The 20,574-nt window shown below is 36.1% G+C and overlaps 1 protein-coding gene across 7 annotated transcripts in view; it reads right to left on the reverse strand.

The window, feature by feature from the left end:
* The window catches only part of DNM1L (dynamin 1 like), a 42,892-nt gene that overhangs the window by 8,367 nt on the left and 13,951 nt on the right, over window positions 1–20,574 (reverse strand). For 4 of the 7 annotated variants that reach the window (XM_053921647.2, XM_024575477.4, XM_024575475.4 and 1 more), the window contains exons 3-12: window positions 18,416–18,462; window positions 17,665–17,736; window positions 14,925–15,011; window positions 13,524–13,686; window positions 9,396–9,516; window positions 7,882–8,013; window positions 6,760–6,966; window positions 3,209–3,329; window positions 2,850–3,005; window positions 2,510–2,599 (exon numbers count right to left, since the gene is read on the reverse strand). In XM_053921647.2, the coding sequence (XP_053777622.1) occupies window positions 2,510–2,599; window positions 2,850–3,005; window positions 3,209–3,329; window positions 6,760–6,966; window positions 7,882–8,013; window positions 9,396–9,516; window positions 13,524–13,686; window positions 14,925–15,011; window positions 17,665–17,736; window positions 18,416–18,462 (1,196 nt within the window). Of the gene's footprint in view, window positions 1–2,509; window positions 2,600–2,849; window positions 3,006–3,208; window positions 3,330–6,759; window positions 6,967–7,881; window positions 8,014–9,395; window positions 9,517–13,523; window positions 13,687–14,924; window positions 15,012–17,664; window positions 17,737–18,415; window positions 18,463–20,423; window positions 20,463–20,574 lie in introns of all 7 variants that reach the window. The other 3 variants (XM_024575476.4, XM_024575474.4, XM_024575478.4) reach the window with 1 other exon arrangement.

The raw sequence follows: 20,574 nt of genomic DNA on the forward strand, positions 1-20,574 counted from the left end.
ACAATAATCAAAAAAGAAAGCTGAAATTAATTTCACCAACATTGCAGAGATTAAAATAACTTCTTTAAAACAAATCAGAATAGCATTACAAGGTCAAGAACCAGGTAAAAAGGATCTGTTCAAATGAAATCCAGGGATTATTCTGTGACATGAGCAGGTACACCCTGAGAGCATCTGGGGGTCATCACTGCTTGGGAAATAACTAAGCAGCAGCACTTAACACCCTCTACTTCCAAGGATGGTTTTGTCCTCTTAATAAACCTCCACTGGGGCTCACCATCCTGATCCAAGGACCCAAATGCAGGAAATCAACAAACAAACCTCAGTGTTCTGGCCAAGATGGAGGCATAGGTAGAAACCTTTTGCTTCCTCACACAACTAAAAGAAGGATAACAACCAATCTAAAATCAATAAACAACCAAAAGCACCAGAAAATCAAACAGCATGGAACTCTGACAACCAAGGAATTAAAGAAAAAATCAACCAGAACAACCAGACTGGTAAGGCGGCGGACCAGGTGGTCCAACTCAGAAAAACCAGGGTGACGGCAGACCATGGGGGCGGGGCTGGCTGTGGCAAGGCAGCAGGCTGTGCAGGTAGGGCTGACTTAAGGGGACTCAGAGGTGGCTGTGGGTTACGGCAGTCACCGCAGTGAGAGAAACTCCCAGTGTCACAGGAGAGTCCATTGCCAAGTGCACTAGAGACAAGCAGGCTGGCCCCACTGTTCCCTCTCTGGCCCCTCCCCCACAGGCAGTGCCACAGTGCAGCAAGGAGGGTTGCCCTGCCCCCTGAACAACCTATCAGCTGTGCCAAGAAAAAGAAATATGGCCCAAATGAAAGAACACAGCAAAGCCTCAGAAAGACAGCTAAGTGAAGAAGAAGAGATCACCAACCTATCTGATGGAGAATTTAAAGCCCTGGTAATCAAAATGCTCACAGAACTGATTGAACCTGGTCGAAAAATAAAAAAGCAAATGAAGGATACCCAAAGTGAAATAAAGCAAAATATTCAAGGAACCAACAGTGACAGGAAGGAAACTACGAGTCAAACGATTTGGAACAAAAGAAAGACGTAAATATCCAAATGGAACAAAATGAAGAAACAAGAATTCAAAAAAGTGTAGAGTCTTACAAACCTCTGGAACAACCTGAAATGTTCCACTATCCGAATTATAGGGGTGCCAGAAGGAGAACAACAACAGCAAGAAATTGAAAACTTATTTGAACAAATAATGAAGGAGAACTTCTCTAATCTGGCAAAGGAAACAGACTTCCAGGAAGCCCAGAGAGTACCAAAGAAGTTGTCCCCAAAGAGGAACACACCAAGGCACATCATCATTAAGCTACGCAAGATTAAATATAAAGAGAGAATCCTAAAAGAAGCAAGAGGAAAAGAGACAGTTACCTACAAAGGAGTGAGTGCCCATAAGACTGTCAGCTGATTTCTCAAAAGAAACCTTACAGACAAGAAGGGGCTGGAAAGAAGTATTCCAAGTCATGAAAGGCAAGGACCTACATCCAAGATTACTGTATCCAGCAAAGCTATCATTTAGAATGGAAGGGCAGATAAAGTGCTTCCCAGAGCAGGTCAAGTTAAAGAAGTTCATCAGCACCAAGCCATTATTATATGAAATGTTAAAGGGACTAATCTAAGAAAAAGAAGATAAAAAATATGAACAGTAAAATGATAACAAACTCACAACTATGAACAAATGAGAAAAACAACGAAAACAAAAACTAAGCAACCACAACAGGAACAAAATCAGAGAAATGGACATCACATGGAGGGATTTCAGTGGGGAGGGGAAAGGTACACAGAAGCACATAATTAGTAAGCATAAAATAGATGGGGAGAGATGATAAATGATAAAGGAAACAGAGGACTCAAAGATCTTATATGTACAACCCATGGACATGAACTAAGTGGGGGGGAATGCTGGAGGACTGGGGGGGAGGGTGGAGGGGAGATAAGGGGGAAAATTTGGGAAAACTCTTAATAGCATAATCAATACAAAATACTTTAAAAAAAACCCTCAGACAACAATTAGAGACAAGAGGAGAAATTGCAGCATCTTTATTTTTAAGGACGGCAGCAACACGCAAAAGTAAGCAACCACGATACTAAAGTATTAGGTCATCAAACATGCAAACTGTAGAAATGGCCAAAGTATCTTGATGTACATCGGAGTTAAAATAAGAGCTTGCTACCAAGCTCACTTTACCGGGGCTAAAGATAAAACTGATTGGCCACTAGATCAGTGTTCCAGCATTAACAGCAAAGCTATTCACAAACCTCAGTAACTCCCTTCTCATGAAAACCTGTGGCTGCAGACCAACAATGATTAAAATATGAAGAAAAATACACTTCATCGGAATTATTGAAGTTTCCTTCGAAATAAAACTGAAATCCACTTTTTTCCTTCCCCATACATTGGGAAACATTATGCCTGAACTCTAATCATAGTGCTGTACAACAATTACAGTGATGATTTGTGAAAAAATAGCTCACCATTTCATTTGTAACTGGCAACCGTTTACGAAGAAGACAAGTCACTACTTCAACTATAGCATCATGAAGTTTAGGAAACCGCAAAAGCTCCTATTACATGGCAGAAGAAAGAAAAAACAATCCATTTTGTTTAAAGGGAAATTAAATAATTACTGAAAATACTGAATTAGATTTGGAAGCTACATCTAAGTATATTATGTCAAATCACTTTTAGATAAGGAACTGCATATTTTAACTTTTAGCCCCTTTTATTTAATATATTTCCTCCCTCCCCGTGAAACTGCTACCTCGTGTCTTTTAGTACTTAATCTGAATGAAGCCTGTTACATTTCCCAGATACCTGTGTACTGTAATTGCTACAGTGCTGAATGATCCTTTGCATTTCCTCATGAACCAGTTCAACACAACGAAGGCTGGGCTCTTCTAGACGTTTGATCTGCCGCTTGACCAGTAACTCAAAGGAAACTTCGGGCACAAACAAAGCTGGACGAGGACCCTAAAAATGTTCAATTTTGAGTTCTTATAGCTACATATAATTTTAGTTCTTCCCAAAGGTTAAAATAAATCATTTTGGTTTTTTTCATGAAAATGCTTCCCAATTTCAGGTATAAGTGCAAAATAATAAGCTGTACAATATGGGTTTAAAAAAAAATAAAGGTTTAACCTCATTTCAAAAAATTGTGAGTTGAACATACTTACAGTAGCATTTCTAATGGCAGTCAATATGTCGATAGTGTTAAGGCCACCTAAGGGGTCAACAGATTCTAAGGTTCTTCCAAAAGTCTCATGGAAAATGTAACAGATTCTAGCACCACCGCATCTGAAAGGCAATGACAATGAAGTATATGCTGTCTAGTATTACTAAAAGAAGCTGAAAGTTAGAAGTCTTTCTATAAGCTTTAAGCTTGACTCATCATCTGAGAAAGTCTCAGATAAACAGTTACACTTAGACTGTTCCCATTTCCATGTGTCCTCAACTCCACTGTGACCCAGTTTCTCTGATATTTGTCTTAAATGGGGAAAGGAGTCATTTCATTAAAAGCTTTCCCTATTCCCACCCCCCCCTTCGTGTGTGTGTGTGTGTGTGTGTGTGTCTCTCTCTCTCTCACACACACACACACGCAGAGTAACTGTTCTGCCGGGAAACATCAATTCTAAGAACTACTAAGCATCTTTTGTCGGCCCTAGTTTTCTTCTACTGAGCTAACTCCGCCATTGAGCACAAAAGCAGCCACATATCATACATAAACAAACATAGCTGTGTTCCAGTAAAACTTATGCACACTAAAGTTTGAATCTTCTTTGTTTAAAAATTTTTTAACCATGTAAAAACACACAAAAAAATCATTCTTAACCAATGGGCTACAGTTTACATACTCCTGCTTTAAAAAATATTAAATGGCTACATACTAAGCATCTTGTATTTCTTATTTTAATGATAAGAAATGCTAGTGTTATCTTTTACTTTTTGATTCAAGTGCAGCTGAATTCTACAAATACCTTTATGACTCCCCAAATAATCCCTTTCTATTGTCACCATTGCCATTCACTACTTCCTTAGAGTACTCTAGGCAAAAGGTTCAAGTGTAATACTATGCTAAGTGAAACAGGACAGACCCAAAAGGACATTTATGATATGATTCCCTGTATACAGAACAGGCATATTCATAGAGACAGAAAGTAAATTAGAGATTACCAGGGGCTGGGGGAGGGGAGAACAAGGAAATACTACTTAAGTGGATACAGAGTATTTGTTGGGGTGATGAAAAATTTTGGAAATAGATACTATTTAATGGCTGTACAATATTGTAAATATAATTAATGATGCTGAATTATACACTTAAAAATGATTAAAATTACCAGTAACTGGTCTCTCTGCCTCCAGCCTTTCCCTTTTCAAATAATTTTCATAATGGCCAGAATTATCCTTCTAAAACAGTTACCCCTCTGACCAAGAGTATTTTTTATAGTAAGAAGTTCTCTAAATTCTAAATATGATCAACTTTTCACAACATTGTTCTTAGACCCTCTCATGCCTGACTATCCTGTTATGTCCCATCACTGTACGTGCTATTCTCTAAATGCATCCTGGATTGTTCTGTGCTCTTCCAAAGCCTGAAACACTCTTCTACTCACTGCTTTCCCAAATTCTATTCAGGGCCCAACGCAAATGCATTTTTAACCAGGGAGCCCTCTCAGTCCCTGGAAGAAATGTAAATGGTTCTCTCTTCAGTATTCTAAAGGCTTGAGGAGGTGATCATACAGATAATTTCTTTATTATCTACTTATAAAACTCCATGTATGTCATACGCACTTTTCTGGCTACGTAGTATATTTAATAAGAAGTACATAAATAAAAATACTTGATTATACTTTCTGCCACCTAACCAAGGCTCATGTTACCTTTACCTACCTCACTCACTAAACTCTTTAAAGGCTCATCTTAATAATCTTTATTTCCCTCAATATGCCATACCTATAACCACCCAACAATTAGTTTGTTAAGTAGTTTATCACTTTATAGAGTTAAATCACAAAAATGGCTACTAGGGTCACACAAAAATACATAGAACTGCCCTGACTGGTGTGGCTCAGTGGGTTGGGTATCATCCTGCAAAGTGAAAGGTCACTGGTTCAACTCCCAGTCTGGGCACATGCCTGGGTTGCAGGCCATGTCCCCAGTTGGGGGGGTGTGAGAGGCAACTGATCCATGTTTCTTGCACATCGATGTTTCTCTCCCTTTTTCTCCCTCCCTTACTCTCTCTCTAAAAATAAGTAAAATCTTAAAAAAAAATATGTCCTGCTGGTGTGGCTCAGTGGATGGAGTGCCAACCTGCAAACCAAAGCATCGCCAGTTTGATTCCCAGTCATGACACATGCCTGGGTTGTGGGCCAGAACCCCAGTAGGGAGCATGTGAGAGGCAACCACATATTGATGTTTCTCTCCCTGTCTTTCTCCCTCCCTTTCCCTTTCTCTAAAAACAAATAAAATCTTTTTAAAAATCCCAAGAACTACACACAAATATGTGTATAATTAGTGAATATGAGTAAGATCTATGCCTTGTACCAAATTTTACTTTCTCACTTTGTTACTGTACTACAGTTATATAAGATGGCAACAAGGTGAAAGGTGAGCAGGACCACTCTGCAGATTCATTTGCAACTTCCCAGAAGTCTAAATTATTTCAAATGAAAAGATCTTTTTAAGAGAGTTTAGAGAAATGGACATTGTTATGTCCTGCAAATAACAAAATAGTAAACCTACTAATAGTATGACAATAATAAGAAACTTTGAGGATGTTACATCCTTTGCTCTAGTAGCTCCACTTCTAGGAATTTATCCTAAGGGCTTACTTGGATACACGTCTCAAAGACAGTCAATCACAACACTGTTTATATTTGTGTGTAACTGAAAACAAACTATCAACAGTATGGGACTGACTCAACAAATCATAACATCTAAAAATAAAATTCTATGTAAATCTTAAGATTGATATTACAAATGTATAATATTGTTTGTGACATGTTGACTTAAGAAATGATTCCAAAACAACATGTATAGCATCCTGTTTTTAAAGATGGGCAATACAAGCATATTTATATTTTATAGAGGCAGAGAAAAATATCTAGGTTAATGCCAAAATTAGCAGGTCTTATTTCTGGATGATGGAATTAAAAGTAATTTTGTCCTTATGCTTTATTCTTTTTTCTTATCTATTTTATTTTTTTCATGAACAGTTATACAGCGCATATTAAAGAAACAAGCTTTTTTTTTTAAGATTTTATTTATTTTTAGAAAGAGGGGAAGCGAGGAAGAGGGAGAAGGAGACAAACATCAATGGGTGATTGCCTCTCGTGTGCCCCCTACTGGGAACCTTGGCCTGCTACCCAGGCATGTGCCCCGACTAGGACTCGAACGAGCAGCCCTTTGGTTCACAGGCCAGCACTCAATCCACTGAGCCACACCAGCCAGGATACAACAAGCATTTTAAAAGTTAAATTATGAAATATTCTTAAGTGCTTATCAAAGTCTTAGGAAAAAAATGTCTGAAATTTTTACAGTACTTTATATACTTTATAAAGAATTTTAACACACATCAGATATCATCCTACCATTTCTACAAAATAGTATTCCTGTTTTACAGGTAACTAATCAGTCAGATAATCTCAGAATACCTCTGTCACTGTAACAAAAGATAAAGTAACCTATCAATCCAGTAGTCAAATTGACAGAGAAGTTTCTTACTTACAGCTCTGAAGTTTCAATGTATTTTGCAGTTCCTTCAATAGTGTTACAATATTCTGTGGCAAATTTGGTAATAAGCTGGAGTAAAGTAGCACTTTTATCATCCACAGGTTCACCATAGCTATTTAGAAGAGACTGATACTGAGCAGCTAGAACATTAATTCTTGTCTTCAACTCTGGTAAGCAATCTCTGATGTGATGCATCAGTAACCTAACACAGGTTAAAAAGGAAGGATGTGAAAGTAAAATTGTGTATTTTGAAGAACCAAACAGGTCAAATTTTAAAAATGCAAATAATGGGAAACCTGTCAAATAATATGTCTTGGCAGGAAATTGATGCAATCTTAGAGGGTAATTAAGTCTGGAAAAAAGTGACATGAAGGAAGCTGTCTTGGTCAATACTTTTTATATTTACCTTGAACCCATCAAATTATATCAGTTGCTACAGAATAAATAACAAATTGAAGAAAATTATTTTAAATTTTTGCAGTTACCTCAGAGAAAGTAAGCTACTCAAACCAATTTAACCTACATAATTTTGTTTTCTGACATATCTTTTACTATGGGTCCTCAGCATAGTGAAAATCTTAGAAAGATCCAAGTCCATCAGCCTTTAATTTATTTAGGGAATAAGACAAAAGTAAAAACAGCTTTAACTTCATTCATTTATAAATTACCTAGAAAGGTATTCTAGTCCCTCTACCATTTGTAGGTATTCAGAATTTAAGGTATATAGCTTAGATTACCTTTATGAATAGGAATAAAAGCCACACTAAATTAAGAACAAATATGAAAATAAATTTTAATTCAATTCCTGAAATCCAAAGTGTAACTGAAGTCATCAGCTATCTAGTACTATCAGCAAAAGTAAATGACTCTCAAGAATGTCACAGTAATTCAGACATTTTAAAATTCACTTCGGCATTCCTAGACTACATGATATTTAATGCCAACCACCCCAATAAAAACAGACATCTATGGTACAAGAACCTACTGTATAAGAAACAAAAAGTGAAGTTGTACATGCAAGAACATTATGAAAATATAAGGAACTGAAAATGAAAGGTCTCACATACCTACTGGCAAACAAAAAATATATTACCTTCCAAGGGATAAAAAACATTACCTGTTTAGAGTCCTAGCAAGATACTTTGTTCCATTTCGGTTAGCCAAAGATGGGTATTTCTTTTGAAGGAAAGCATATTCATCACGGATTGAATCAGTTACACTCTTCTTATTGTTAATATCTAGCTGGCTCCTGCAGTTGAAAAATAATAAAAATGTTCAGCTGAAGTCCATGTGGTCCTCTATGCACCTTGGATGGTGATGGTGATGATGATGATGATGATGATGATGATGATGATGTAGATGTAGAAGGACCAGGTACTGTTCGTAATGCCTAACATGGACCATTTTATTTAATTCCCACAATAATTTTTTGTGGTAGGCATTATCCCATTTTATAGTAAAGACCCACACTCCGGGAGATTAACCAATTTACCAAAGGTCACATATTAAGTAGTTCAGCCAAGATTCAAACCATGTGACTTATAAGTAAAGCCTAAACAGTTTAGGCCTCCTCATTATCATTAACTACAGTTATAAGCACCCTCTTAAGTAAAAGGGATGGACATGTGAAAAAAAATTTTGTCTGTGGGAAGGCAACTAATTTCTAGCAAAAATAATTAAGGAGTTAACTTGAACAGCAGTCATCTACAAATGAAACAGTGTTAAATATACCACCTGTTTGCCTCAAAAGAGCAATAGTGGGAATTTAAAGAGAAAGTTTGGAGTATGGATGAGGTAGGAAGACATATGAATAGAAGCAGACAGCTGTAATGGATCTTAGATATCACTTAATAAAAACATTTTAATTTTAAAAGGTCTGAGACACAAAATATTAGGGGTCATTTAAACCCACGTTATACCTGCTTTGTGACCCATGTGACCAGTTCAGTGCCTCTGACTTTTATTAAGGCTTTGGACTAAGAGGGATCTTCACTTGAACCTAGCCCTGCTTTAACCAGTCATGTGGCTTTGGTAAATGTGTAACTTGCGTTTTCTGTTCATAAAATAAACATCAACTCCTACCTCAGGGATGCTGTAATAAGGGTTCAAAGAGATACCATTTGAAAATTGATCACAGTAGAGTATCTAAAACATAATTAGACACCCTTTCCTTTCCACAGTTTTTAATACCAGCTATTTATAATTAGGATATGTTTAATAATATTTCTCCAAGTCACATCTTGGCAATTATATGGAATCACGAAAGCTAGGAGTTAAACCAATCTATTAAGGTCCTACCACCTTAACAAACACTTTCTTGATTTGGTATAAATTATATAATACTTTCCCCCCTTATGCCATCTTCATACATAACATAATAGGCTGGAATATTTCGAGCCTAGCCATTAAGTTTCCTTCCATTTTGTGGCACTGCTTACTTTGAAGACTACTGCCTACAAGAGGTTTTCATGAATCTCTTTTCTCTCTTTACAGCAATGAATACTTTAGCAGTACCAAGATTACAGTAAAAGGGGAAAAAATAGGGACATTGTTCTGTCACACTCATTTTAAAAATTCACATTGCTTTGAAATGAAAATGCTGCAACCCTCATCTCATTCTTGACTGCTAACCTGTTAACTACCCCAATGATTCCAAGTTTGACGGGGATAACCCTTCCCATTAACACATCCATGGCATCAGTACCCGCATCCATGAGATCCAGTTTAGTGATTACAGCGAGAGTTCTGCGACCTGGTAAATGCAAAAAAGAAAAAAAAATGACCCAGTAAATAAAGCTTTTAAGAATGAATAAAGAATTATTATCTATAATCCTGCCAAAGATTACCTCTTCTCATCATTTTGAAAATGCTTTTCTAACCTTTGATTATGAATACTTCTAAAGTCTAATTTTAATCATGTATTGTTTTTTAATTTCACATAAAAATTTTTATTAGCTCTCAGGGCTAACTTTTTAATATGCATTTTAAAATCTGTTTAAAATTCACTCGTTCCTGGTGTACAGTTCTATGAGTTTTAACAAATGGAAAGAGTTATTATCAGTGCCACCTCAAGACAAAGTTCCAATATCCCCAATTTTTCTTACACTACCCAGTCAAACCCATCTGTCATCCTAGCTTTGCTTTTTCCAGAACGTTATATAAATGGAATCATACACATGACCTTTTGAATCTGGCTTCTTTCACTAGGCGTAATGCATTTGAGAATTATCTGTGTTGTTGCATGTATCAATTGTGCATTCCCTTTATGGCTGAATAGTATTCCGTGGTATGGACATATAGCATTGGCCAAAAAGTCCATATGGCTTTTTCATAAAATCAAAGACACATTTTTCATTTTCACCAATAACTATTGATTTATATATTTTGAGGATGTCAGCTATCTCCTGCATGGTATAACATTAATTGTTCTCAATTCATGTCTCAGTTTGGTAGACCAAACTACCAAAGTTGGACTTGGTAGAGCAACTCCAACTGGTCTACCTGATGGTGAAACACTGTCCAGCCAGAAATCAACAGCACAAAACTTTGCAAACTGCTTTTGACATGTTCGATCAGTCACAGCACCTTCTCCATACACTGCACAAATCTTTTTTCTATTTCAGTTGCCTTTTTACCTTTCTTGAAATAATAAAGCACAATATGCCAAAAATGTCACTTATTTTCTTCCATCTTCAATATTAAAATGGCTACAAAAATTCACCAATTTGCTAAGTTTTTTTTTTTTTTTTTTTTTTTTAATGCACACTAAGCCCTGGCTGGTATGGCTCAGTGGTTGAGTGCCGGCCTGAAAACCAAAGGGTCTCTGGTTCAATTCCCAGTCTAGGGCACACGCCTGGGCTGCTGGCTAGGTCCCAAGTAGGGGGTACATGAGTGGCAACCACACAATAATGTTTCTTTCCCTTTCTTCTCTTCCTCCCTTCCCCTCTCTAAAAAGTAAAATCTTTAAAAAAAAAATGCACACTGATATGACAGCTGTCAGAAGACAACCCAACAAAATTTTCAAATGAAGTTAAAGACAACTAAGTGCTACTAGAGCCATCTTACAGAAAAAAACAAACGAACTTTTTGCCCAACCCAGTACTATGGTTTGGTTATTCATTCTCCATTTGAAAACATCTGAGTTATTTCCAGTTTTAGGAGATTACAATTAAAGCTACTACAGACATTTGCATACAGGTTTTTATATGAACATGGGTTTTCTTTTAACATGGTTAATTACCTAGGAGTGGAACTGCTGATTTAACTTTTTAAGCAACTGACAACCTGTTTCCCAAAGTGGCTATACCATTCCCACCAGCAACTATGAGAGTTCCAGCTGCTGCTCTGCCTAGTGTCCAATTTTACATATGACATTTTCAATTAAAAGCATTTTTCTATTTGCTCCAAATCTACAAAATCATCCTTTTTAATGATTTCACATTCTGTTAGCTTCATCTACTTAATCATTCTTACTGTGGGTCATTTATTAAGTTGATTCCAATTTTTTGATACTATAAATAATACTAGATTGTATTACTTCCTAACAATATATTACTCTATTAAGATTTCTAGATCAAAAGTATGGCTCTGACTGGTCTGACTCAGTGGGTTGGGCATCAGCCCACAAACCAAAAGGTTGCTGGTTCAATTCCTAGTCTGGGCACATGCCTGGGTTGTAGGCCAGTCTCCAGTTGGGGGTGTGTGAGGGAGGCAACTGATCAATGTTTCCCTTATACATTGATGCTTCTCTCTTTCTCCCTCCCTTCTCCTCTCTCTAAAAATAAATAAAATCTTTTTTTAAAAAGTATGATCATATTTATGGCTCAAGGATCTGTTTAAATTATAATTAATGCATATAAAATGCTTAATAGTTTGCTACAAATAAAAAATAAAAATAAATCTCTTGGTATAGTTTATCTTTTGATTTAAATCTAAAATGAACATTAATTACTCATTAATAAAAGTTTTTTTAAAGATTTTATTTATTTTTAGAGAGAGAGAAAGGGAGAGAGAAAGAGAAGGAGAGAAACTTCAATGTGTGGTTGCCCCACGCACCCCCCTACTGGAGACCTGGCCCGCAACCCAGGCACATGCCCTGATTGGGGATTGAATCAGTGACCCTTTGATTTGCTGTCCGGTGCTCAATCCACTGAGCCATACCAGCCAGGGCAAAAGTTTCTTAAAAACTTGAAATAAAAAAAATGTTAATGTCCGTTTATGAGAATTCTAATTAGCAGTCTTAGGACTAATATTTCTTATCAAATTTTTATTTGAAATTCTTCTTCAAAGAACCATGGCAGAGCCCACTGACCCTCCAAATACTCAAGTTAAAAAAAAAATTGTCTCCTGTGTGGAGCAAAACATGTATTTCTTAGCGGCAATACTAACTACTCTCTTACAAGCTGGTATTTTATATATATATTAAGAGATGCACACTATAGAATTAGTCAAGTATTATACACTGACCCACAGTCTGAACTAACCCTTGGGTTACAAATGCTTCATAAAAGGATTTTACCTTTATTTCTAAAAATCCCCTCTTCCTTGAGCACATCTAAATGTTTCGTACCTCGGAAGAATGTAGGTTCCATAATTATCTACTAAAATATAAATAATCTACAATTATCTACTGTTGGAGTTAATTATTCTCAGAAATCAGCCATTCAAAAATGCATCTTTTTATTTATTGGGTTGGTCAAAAAGTTCGTTTGGTTTTTTCCATAAGGTGGAACTAGAGTGCTCTAGTAGCACTCAGTTGTCTGTAACTTCATTCGAAAATTTTGTTGGATTGTCTTGTGACAGCTGTCATATCAGTGTGCATTTTTTAAAAAACATCAAAATTGGTGAGTTTTTGTGTAGCCATTTTAATATTGGAGATGGAAGAAAATAAGCGACATTTTTGGCATATTGTGCTTTATTATTTCAAGAAAGGTAAAAAGGCAACTGAAACAGAAAAAAGATTTGTGCAGTGTATGGAGAAGGTGCTGTGACTGATCAAACATGTCAAAAGCGGTTTGCAAAGTTTTGTGCTGTTGACTTCTGGCTGGACAGTGTCTCACCATCAGGTAGACCAGTTGGAGTTGACAGCAATCAAACTGAGACACTAACTGAGAACAATCAATGTTATACCATGCAGGAGATAGCTGACATCCTCAAAATATCCAAATCAATAAAGTTATTGGTGAAAATGAAAAAATGTGTCTTTGATTTTATGGAGAAAACCATACGGACTTTTTGGCCAGCCCAATACACAATACAGATGGCTTTGCAAAACCATCTTATTTTTAAATCATTAGGTAACCATTTACAAATATGGACATTATGGTGAAGTATTTTTGCCTAGCCTGTACAGAAATTTATCTATTAAAACTTATTTTTCCACCAGAATTTCTATTTGAAACTATAAGCAAAAGAGTGAAGTATTATTTTTACAATGTATTAACAGCCAGAGCTATTCCTTTTAAAATTAAAAAGTACTTTCTTGAAAGTAAATAGATTTTTTTAAAGCCTCATCCAAGAATATGTTTTTTGATTTTAGCAAGAGAGGAAGGGAGAGAGAGAGAAAAAAGAAACATTGATATGAGAGCGAAACATCGATTAGCTGCCTCCTGTATGCACCCCAACCAGGGAGATCAAAACTGCAGTATTTTGGTGTATGGGATGATGCTCCAACCAACTCAACCACCTGGCCAGGGCGAAAGGAAGTAGATTTACCAGTATTAACCAAGCATCTCAATAAAAATTAACATCTGTCCTTACCATCTGGATCTACCTCTCTTGAAATTTTAAGCGCCTCTGATGTTGCCATATCTGTATTAGCAGCAGTGACAGCGAGGATGATGGAATTTGGATTACTGATGAACCGAAGAATGAGCTCTCTGATTTGAAGCTCAATATCTTTAGGTTGATCACCTACAGGCACCTGAACCAAACAGAGATGAGCAAGAAACTAGTAATAAAAATTGACTCAGCCCTTTCCCCATTTAATCCACAGATTATAGGTATTACTCCATTTATAGACAGTTAAAAAGAAACTATATACGACAGTGGTATATAGGAATTCAGTAATAGATAAAAGTTACAAAATGTATCTCTTGTAAATATCAAGTTTACCATGTTAACGATTGGTCAATGTTAATTACTTTGAGACAAATTCATTCATTCATTGAATTAGCAATTATCTATTCACACCCTATGGTATTTCAGAAACTGTTCTACATGGCAGATTATGTCACAGTTGTGAATAAAAACAAGACCAAAATTCCTGTCTTCGTAGAGTTTGTATTTTAGTGGTTAAAACATATAATAAACAAACAAATATAGTTTCTAGGTAGCAGTAGGGCGATGAAGCCTACCCTGAAAACAGAACTGAAGGCTACACAATGATTAGAGAAAGTTATACTTTTAAATTGGATTGTGCTTTTAAACAGAGTGATCAGGGAAGACCTCACTCAGATAATGACATTTGAGAGAAAGATCTGAAATGAAGGAGATGAGGGAGAAGTACATATTTTAAAAATAAGGAGCCAGGATGATTTGCTGACATGAATAGGGTATGGGAAGGGTATCAAGGGTGACTACAAACTTTTTAGCCAAGCAACTGGTAAAATAGAGTTGTCATTTATTGAGATGGAGAAGATTACAGAGGGATCAAATCAGGTTGAGGAATGGGTCAGGAATTGGGTATTAAACATCAAGATTGTACATGTCAAGTAGACAGTTGGCTATACAATTCTGGAGATGGACATACAAGTCTGGAGATACTTGATGAATACTGCCAGCATAGTTACTCATGTATTTAAAGCCATGCTATTGGATGAGATCATCAAGGGGCTAAATGTGCTCCCTTAACAAGAGGTCCAAAAATTGAGCTCTGGGACACTCACTGTTTAGACATTGAGAAGATAAGAAACCAGCAAAAGAGACTTTAAGGAGTGGCCAGTGAAGTAACCCTGTAGAGGTGGAATTGGAAGACAAGAGCGGTCCAAGGAGAAGAAAGGGCTCAACTGTATCAAATGCTGCTAACAGATCGAGCTGATTACAAATACATACATGCATGCATGCATACATACATGATTATTCTCATATAGGGGTGAGGAAAAACCACATTTGTTCACGTGAAAACAAACACAGCCACAGTGAGTAATGATGGTTCTTTACCTTGGTCATTCCTGGCAAATCCACAAGTGTCAGATTGACAACATTGGGTGAAAAAATCTTAAGATGAATTGGTTCAGGGCTTACTCCCTATAAATAAGTTTTAAAATATCGTATTAAAATCACACTGAAATGTCAATGAAATATAAAAATGTTAAGGTAAACCTCATTTCAAGTAGATAGACATTAGATGCTTTTAAATATGAATTAAACCATGATCCCTAAAACATTTCAACAATCAAAACCTGATGAAACACATGGAAAGTGAAGCAGCAAGGGATAGAACACATTACAATCCTATCGAACCCTGTACCAATAATACTCACAATTTATTTCCCCTGTATTATTTCAGTTTTCTCTTGATTCTAAGCAGATACCGTATCTTAAATATGTTTAGTAGGCAGTGCTGAACAAAAGAATAAGGTATTGCTATCCAAATTTATGAGGATCTTGAGCTCAGAAAGTAAACAAGTTATCCAAATCAATTTGGTTCCTAATCTTCGACTATCAAGTAGCAAGAGTGCATCTGGAAGAGATCCCTCAGAAAATTTTTCTGGATCTCCAGTTCCCTGTATATGAACACTAAGACTCTGGATAGTGTGAAATACCCCTATTTTTTCATTCCCCTATACTAAGATTATTACACAGGCCCTTCACTACTAGCCCTGTACAAGATTTAGAGTTGAGTTAGCTACATGTAAAAAGTCACATGTAGTTATGAAATGTTCATAATTGGTCTTTTTTACACACCCTTCTTTATCCCTTAAAATGTACTGTATTTATCCACCTTATATCATCCTTCATTAACCCACTCAAAATTCCAATTTCCCAAACAGCTTTATTGGAACGTCCTTTACTCTGAATTCTCTATACAAATATATTTGCTATATTAGATCACTCTGAACTACTTTTCTATTTATAACACACCACTGTTCCAAAGTCATTACAGGCCAACAATATTCAGCATACCTACCTCGTCTGTATATTTCTCAGGTGTTCCCTTATCATGCCCAATACAAAGCTTTTCCCAAAAGCCTTCGCAACTCCAATCTCACAGATATTTCAAATCTTTTAAGGCTTTATGTTAGGCATATGAAATCATTTACATATTTTCACATATAAAATTATTCATTAAAGATCGAAGTATCATATACTTTATTATAAATGTGATTTAGGAAAGATTTTTCCAAAGATTTGAGGGTAGGGGCTTCTCATCTTTTGGACACTGCAGATAACATATCCCCACCATAAATTAAACATCTTGGTTGTATAGGAACTCTATCCTTCATGCATTCAGTTTGTGACTAAAACCTTTTCCTTTTGAACTGCCAGCCATATTCACTCTGAATTCTAGTACTATGTAAAACTGCCACCGATTCCTGAGTTCAGTAAATCCGCTGGAATCACAGGAAAGATTAATTCGGACTGGTGTTATAATTAATAACATCCCAAAAGTCAAAATTATCCCTAATACAATTACAGGACTGAGGACAAGCTAATCTAGTTTCCTGCCACTCTTCTATTATCCAACCCAATCGTTAGAAATCCAAGAACATACGGCAGCAATAGCGGTAACTCAAAGGTTACCAACCTCAATAGAGTTCAGTAATAAACAAAGCTGAGTCAATCACTGAAAAAGAAAGAAATAACCTGCATAGGCATAAAAATTAACATGGCTCCAAAAATGTCTATCAGGAAATAACCTTTCCAGCACAGCATCTGGCAGGTAAAAGGGCTCAATAAATATTTGTTAAATATTAGTACTAGGCTAGCTCCCACTTGTAGGATTAAACGTGCCTCTAGGTAATATAAGAATGGAGGTTAAATAAAAAGGAAAGGAAGAAAGAGAAAAGTAATAGGAATAAAGGAGAGAGAGAAAACAATGATTTAAGGAGGAAGTTTGATAGTATCAAGATAAAGGGTATCTTAGACACCTAATTTATCTTAAATTCCCACAATCTTAGGAAACAAGAAAATAATTCAGTTGCTGCCCTGGCCAAGTGGCTCAGGTGGTTGGAGCGTCATCCCGTGCACCAAAGGGGCGCAGGTTCAATTCCCAGTCAGGGCACATACCTAGGTTGCAGCTTCTATCCCTGCCTGGGTCAGGGTACTTAGGGGAGGCAACTGATTGATGTTTTGCTCTCACTCTGTCTTTCCCTCTCCTCATTCCCCTCTCTCTAAGATCAATAAACATATCCTTGGATGAGGATAAAATATAATAAATAATTTTTTTAAATTAAAGTTTCTAACATTACAGTTGACTCTTGAATAATACAGGTTTGAACTACCTGGTTCCACTTACACATGAATTTTTTCACCTGATCTGCACAGTTCAAACCCATGCTTTTCAAGGTTCAACTTCACAACTGGGAATCCAAACATGCAGAGTGCCAGGATGTTCCAGTACCCCACTGTTGTTCAAGGGTCGACTGTACCTTTCATATTCACTGAAATAAAAATATTTAATTTCTCTGTCCTTGCATTCATAAGAAAATCCAGCCTTACTCAGTATAGAGCCCTTTAAGATCAAGAATAAACATCTAAATGAAATATCTAACAGTATGGAAAAGCTCTAAGAAACAAAAGGGATTTTAAGTAGTTTTAATATATTTGTGAAAATATACTCCATTAAGGTCAAAGACCAGGATTATGAATTTACAATGCTCACCACACATTATATCAAAATATGCTGAATAATAGATTTACTAATGTTTATACATTCTAACTTTAAAAAGATGCCTACCTTATTATTTCCTGAAATTCTTTCTGTTTCATTCTCAATTTCTTGTCGAATTTCATCAAAATCTGTGTAAAGCTAAAGATTATTGAAACAAAAAAAGATGATATTCAAAATAAGATAAAAAGTTCTTAAGTGGGGAGGTTAATAAATTTCAAGGATATCTATAGATCTGCTTCAGAGAATTAGTAAAGAAATTCTAATATATACATATATTTTTATGAGTCAAGAATTAGTTTATATTATAATTACAGCCTTGAACTTTTCCAGGCTGCCTGATCCCACAAGAGTTAAGGATCTCCATGTAAAAAGAGTCACAGGGATACAAAGTGCAGCACAGGGAACATAGTCAGTCATACTGGGTTGTATCATACAATACATATATATATAGTTGTGTATAATAACTATATATGGTGCCAGGTGGGCAACCAGACTGATCGTGGCGATCACTTCATAAGGTATATAAATGTCTAATCACTATATTGTATGCCTGAAACTAATACAACATCGTACATCAACTATAACTGTAAAATGAAATTAAAAAGAAAGAATCTCCAAATTAGAGAGCATAGGGCTCAACTTAGTATTTTCCAAATAAACTACTGTGATTAGAAATGTTGCTAAGATAAGCTTTATTTTACAAGGAAGAGCAGCTTCAAGATACACACCACACTGCCAATGATAAGCAACTAAATTATCAACTGCTTGTACAAAAAGTTTTTCAATGTGTTATTTCTTCATGATATTGTGTCATTACCTTATTTTTGGTGTGAAGAAATTTACCCCACTCCTCTGCTTCAACCCCTGGAAAAAGAAAAGCTCAATTTATTGGAAACTATGAGAATTACTTTTTATCTTTAGTTAGGAATTAAAAAACGCAACACAATATTACTGGTTCCTATCTTGCCATTAACTACAAGTTAACGAGTATTTTAAGATCTGCTAAATCATATTGAGTTGGCCAAAAAGTCCATTACATTTTTCCATAAGAGTCTCTAGTAGCGTTTATTTGTCTTTAACTAAATTCAAAACAATTCTGTTAGATCGTGACAGCTGTCATATTAGTGTGCATTTAAAAAAAGCTTATTAAAATTGGTGAGTTTTTGTGCAGTCATGTTAATAATTAAGATGGAAGAAAATACACATTTTTGGTGTATTATGCTTTATTATTTCAAGAAAGGTCAAAACACAACTGAAACACAAAAACAGATTTGCGCAGTGTGTGGAGAAGGTGCTGTGACCGATGGAATGTGTCAAAAGTGGTTTGCGAAGTGTCTTGGTACTATTGACATTTTGGCCAAATAATTCTTTGCTGTGGGGCTGTGTTACACATTGGAAGATGTTCGGCAGCACCTCTGGCCTCTGCCCACTAGAAGCCAATAGCAGGAGATAGCTGACATAGTCAAAATATCCAAATCAATAAAGTTATTGGTAAAAATGGAAAATGTGTCTTATTTTACAGAAAAAAACCATACGGAGTTTTTGGCCAACCCAATAGTCTCACATTTTAAATGATAATCATGTATTTCAAAAACATGACTCATTTTAGGTAGAGTTGCTCATGGGTCATCCCACTGTTTGGAATCTAGGTTTTATGAATAAAATTGTTCGCTTCTCTTCATACTTTGTTATGTTATAGTGAAAAGTTTAAATATCTTACACAAAAAGTAGTTTATCTGATGAAAGTAGTCAAGCTAATGGCTTAAAAGAAGAAAAATTATGACTCGTACTGAGTAATGCAAAAAGCACATATAACAGATTCACACACATAACTTAGGGTAAAAATTTGTAATATGTGAATGAAACAGCTAACTTTTCAACCTGTGTTTTTTTAAACTTGGTTTCCCGTTGGTTACCTATAAAGTTACAATTTACTGTTTCTTTAGCTCGCTCTCTCAGGAGTGTGATGCTATTCTATAATCTATATGTACTTTCGAAGCGAATTTTCCCCCAGGGCCAAGACCGTTTTCTAGGCTGGAAGGTAGGAAAGCGATGACGGGGGTGCGGGGAGATGGATACCCTAGCATGTGCACTGTATGGAGTTGCTGTGCTCCATTAGCCTCCAATGACAAGTCTGTTTCTGAAAAAAGGAAAATATATTCAGTGTAGGCACTGTTCAAGTGGTCTGAAACGTAAAGAGAACAAGTTTTGCTTTATATTTTCCAAAGAAGCTAGAAATGTAAACTACCTCCCCCAAGTACAACTATTCTGCTTTTGCTGAACTCAGAGTTTTAAATGTCTTAATGGCTAAGTTTATGAATAATGCATATCAGCCACCTGAAATCAAAATAACAATGACTGTAAGACATTCAAATAAATATTTATTGAGAAATGTGGATCAATTCTTTGGTGGAATCAAGGTAAATGAAACTGGATCCTTTTTATAAGTGAAATGCTCACCTACTTGAAGCTTAATACCTTCTTCCAAGAAGACTCATTGAAGGACTGGAGTAATCTAGGTGAACAGAACTCACAGAGGCAGGTGCTACATATCAAAGGGGTGTTTTGAATTTACCTTAAAAAAGGCCTGGCTTCACAAGCATGTTTTTTAAAATAAAAATAAATTACATTCACCACCAAAAAAAGCCTTCATTCTGATGAAATGCCAAAAGGTAACAAGAACCACTAAAACCTGCAACAGTCAATGTGGACAGGCAAATAAAAAGGGGAGGAAACCACGCGCACAGCCTGGAGGAGTACGTATGTGTAGCGCACATGCAGGCACGGTAGAAAAGGAGGGCCAAAGACAAATGGAAAAAGGAAACCTTTAGAAAGGTGTCTTGAGTTTTTCCATGTGGCAGGGTCTGTAGTTAAAGAGAAACAGCACAGAATGTTAAGTTTAGTGCTTATCCCTAATATTTTAAAACTTTTTTTAAAAAGTGCAGAAACCTGAATACATTTCAAATGCACGTAGCA

This window comes from Desmodus rotundus, chromosome 3 (assembly GCF_022682495.2).
Source record: "Desmodus rotundus isolate HL8 chromosome 3, HLdesRot8A.1, whole genome shotgun sequence".
NCBI lineage: Eukaryota > Metazoa > Chordata > Mammalia > Chiroptera > Phyllostomidae > Desmodus > Desmodus rotundus.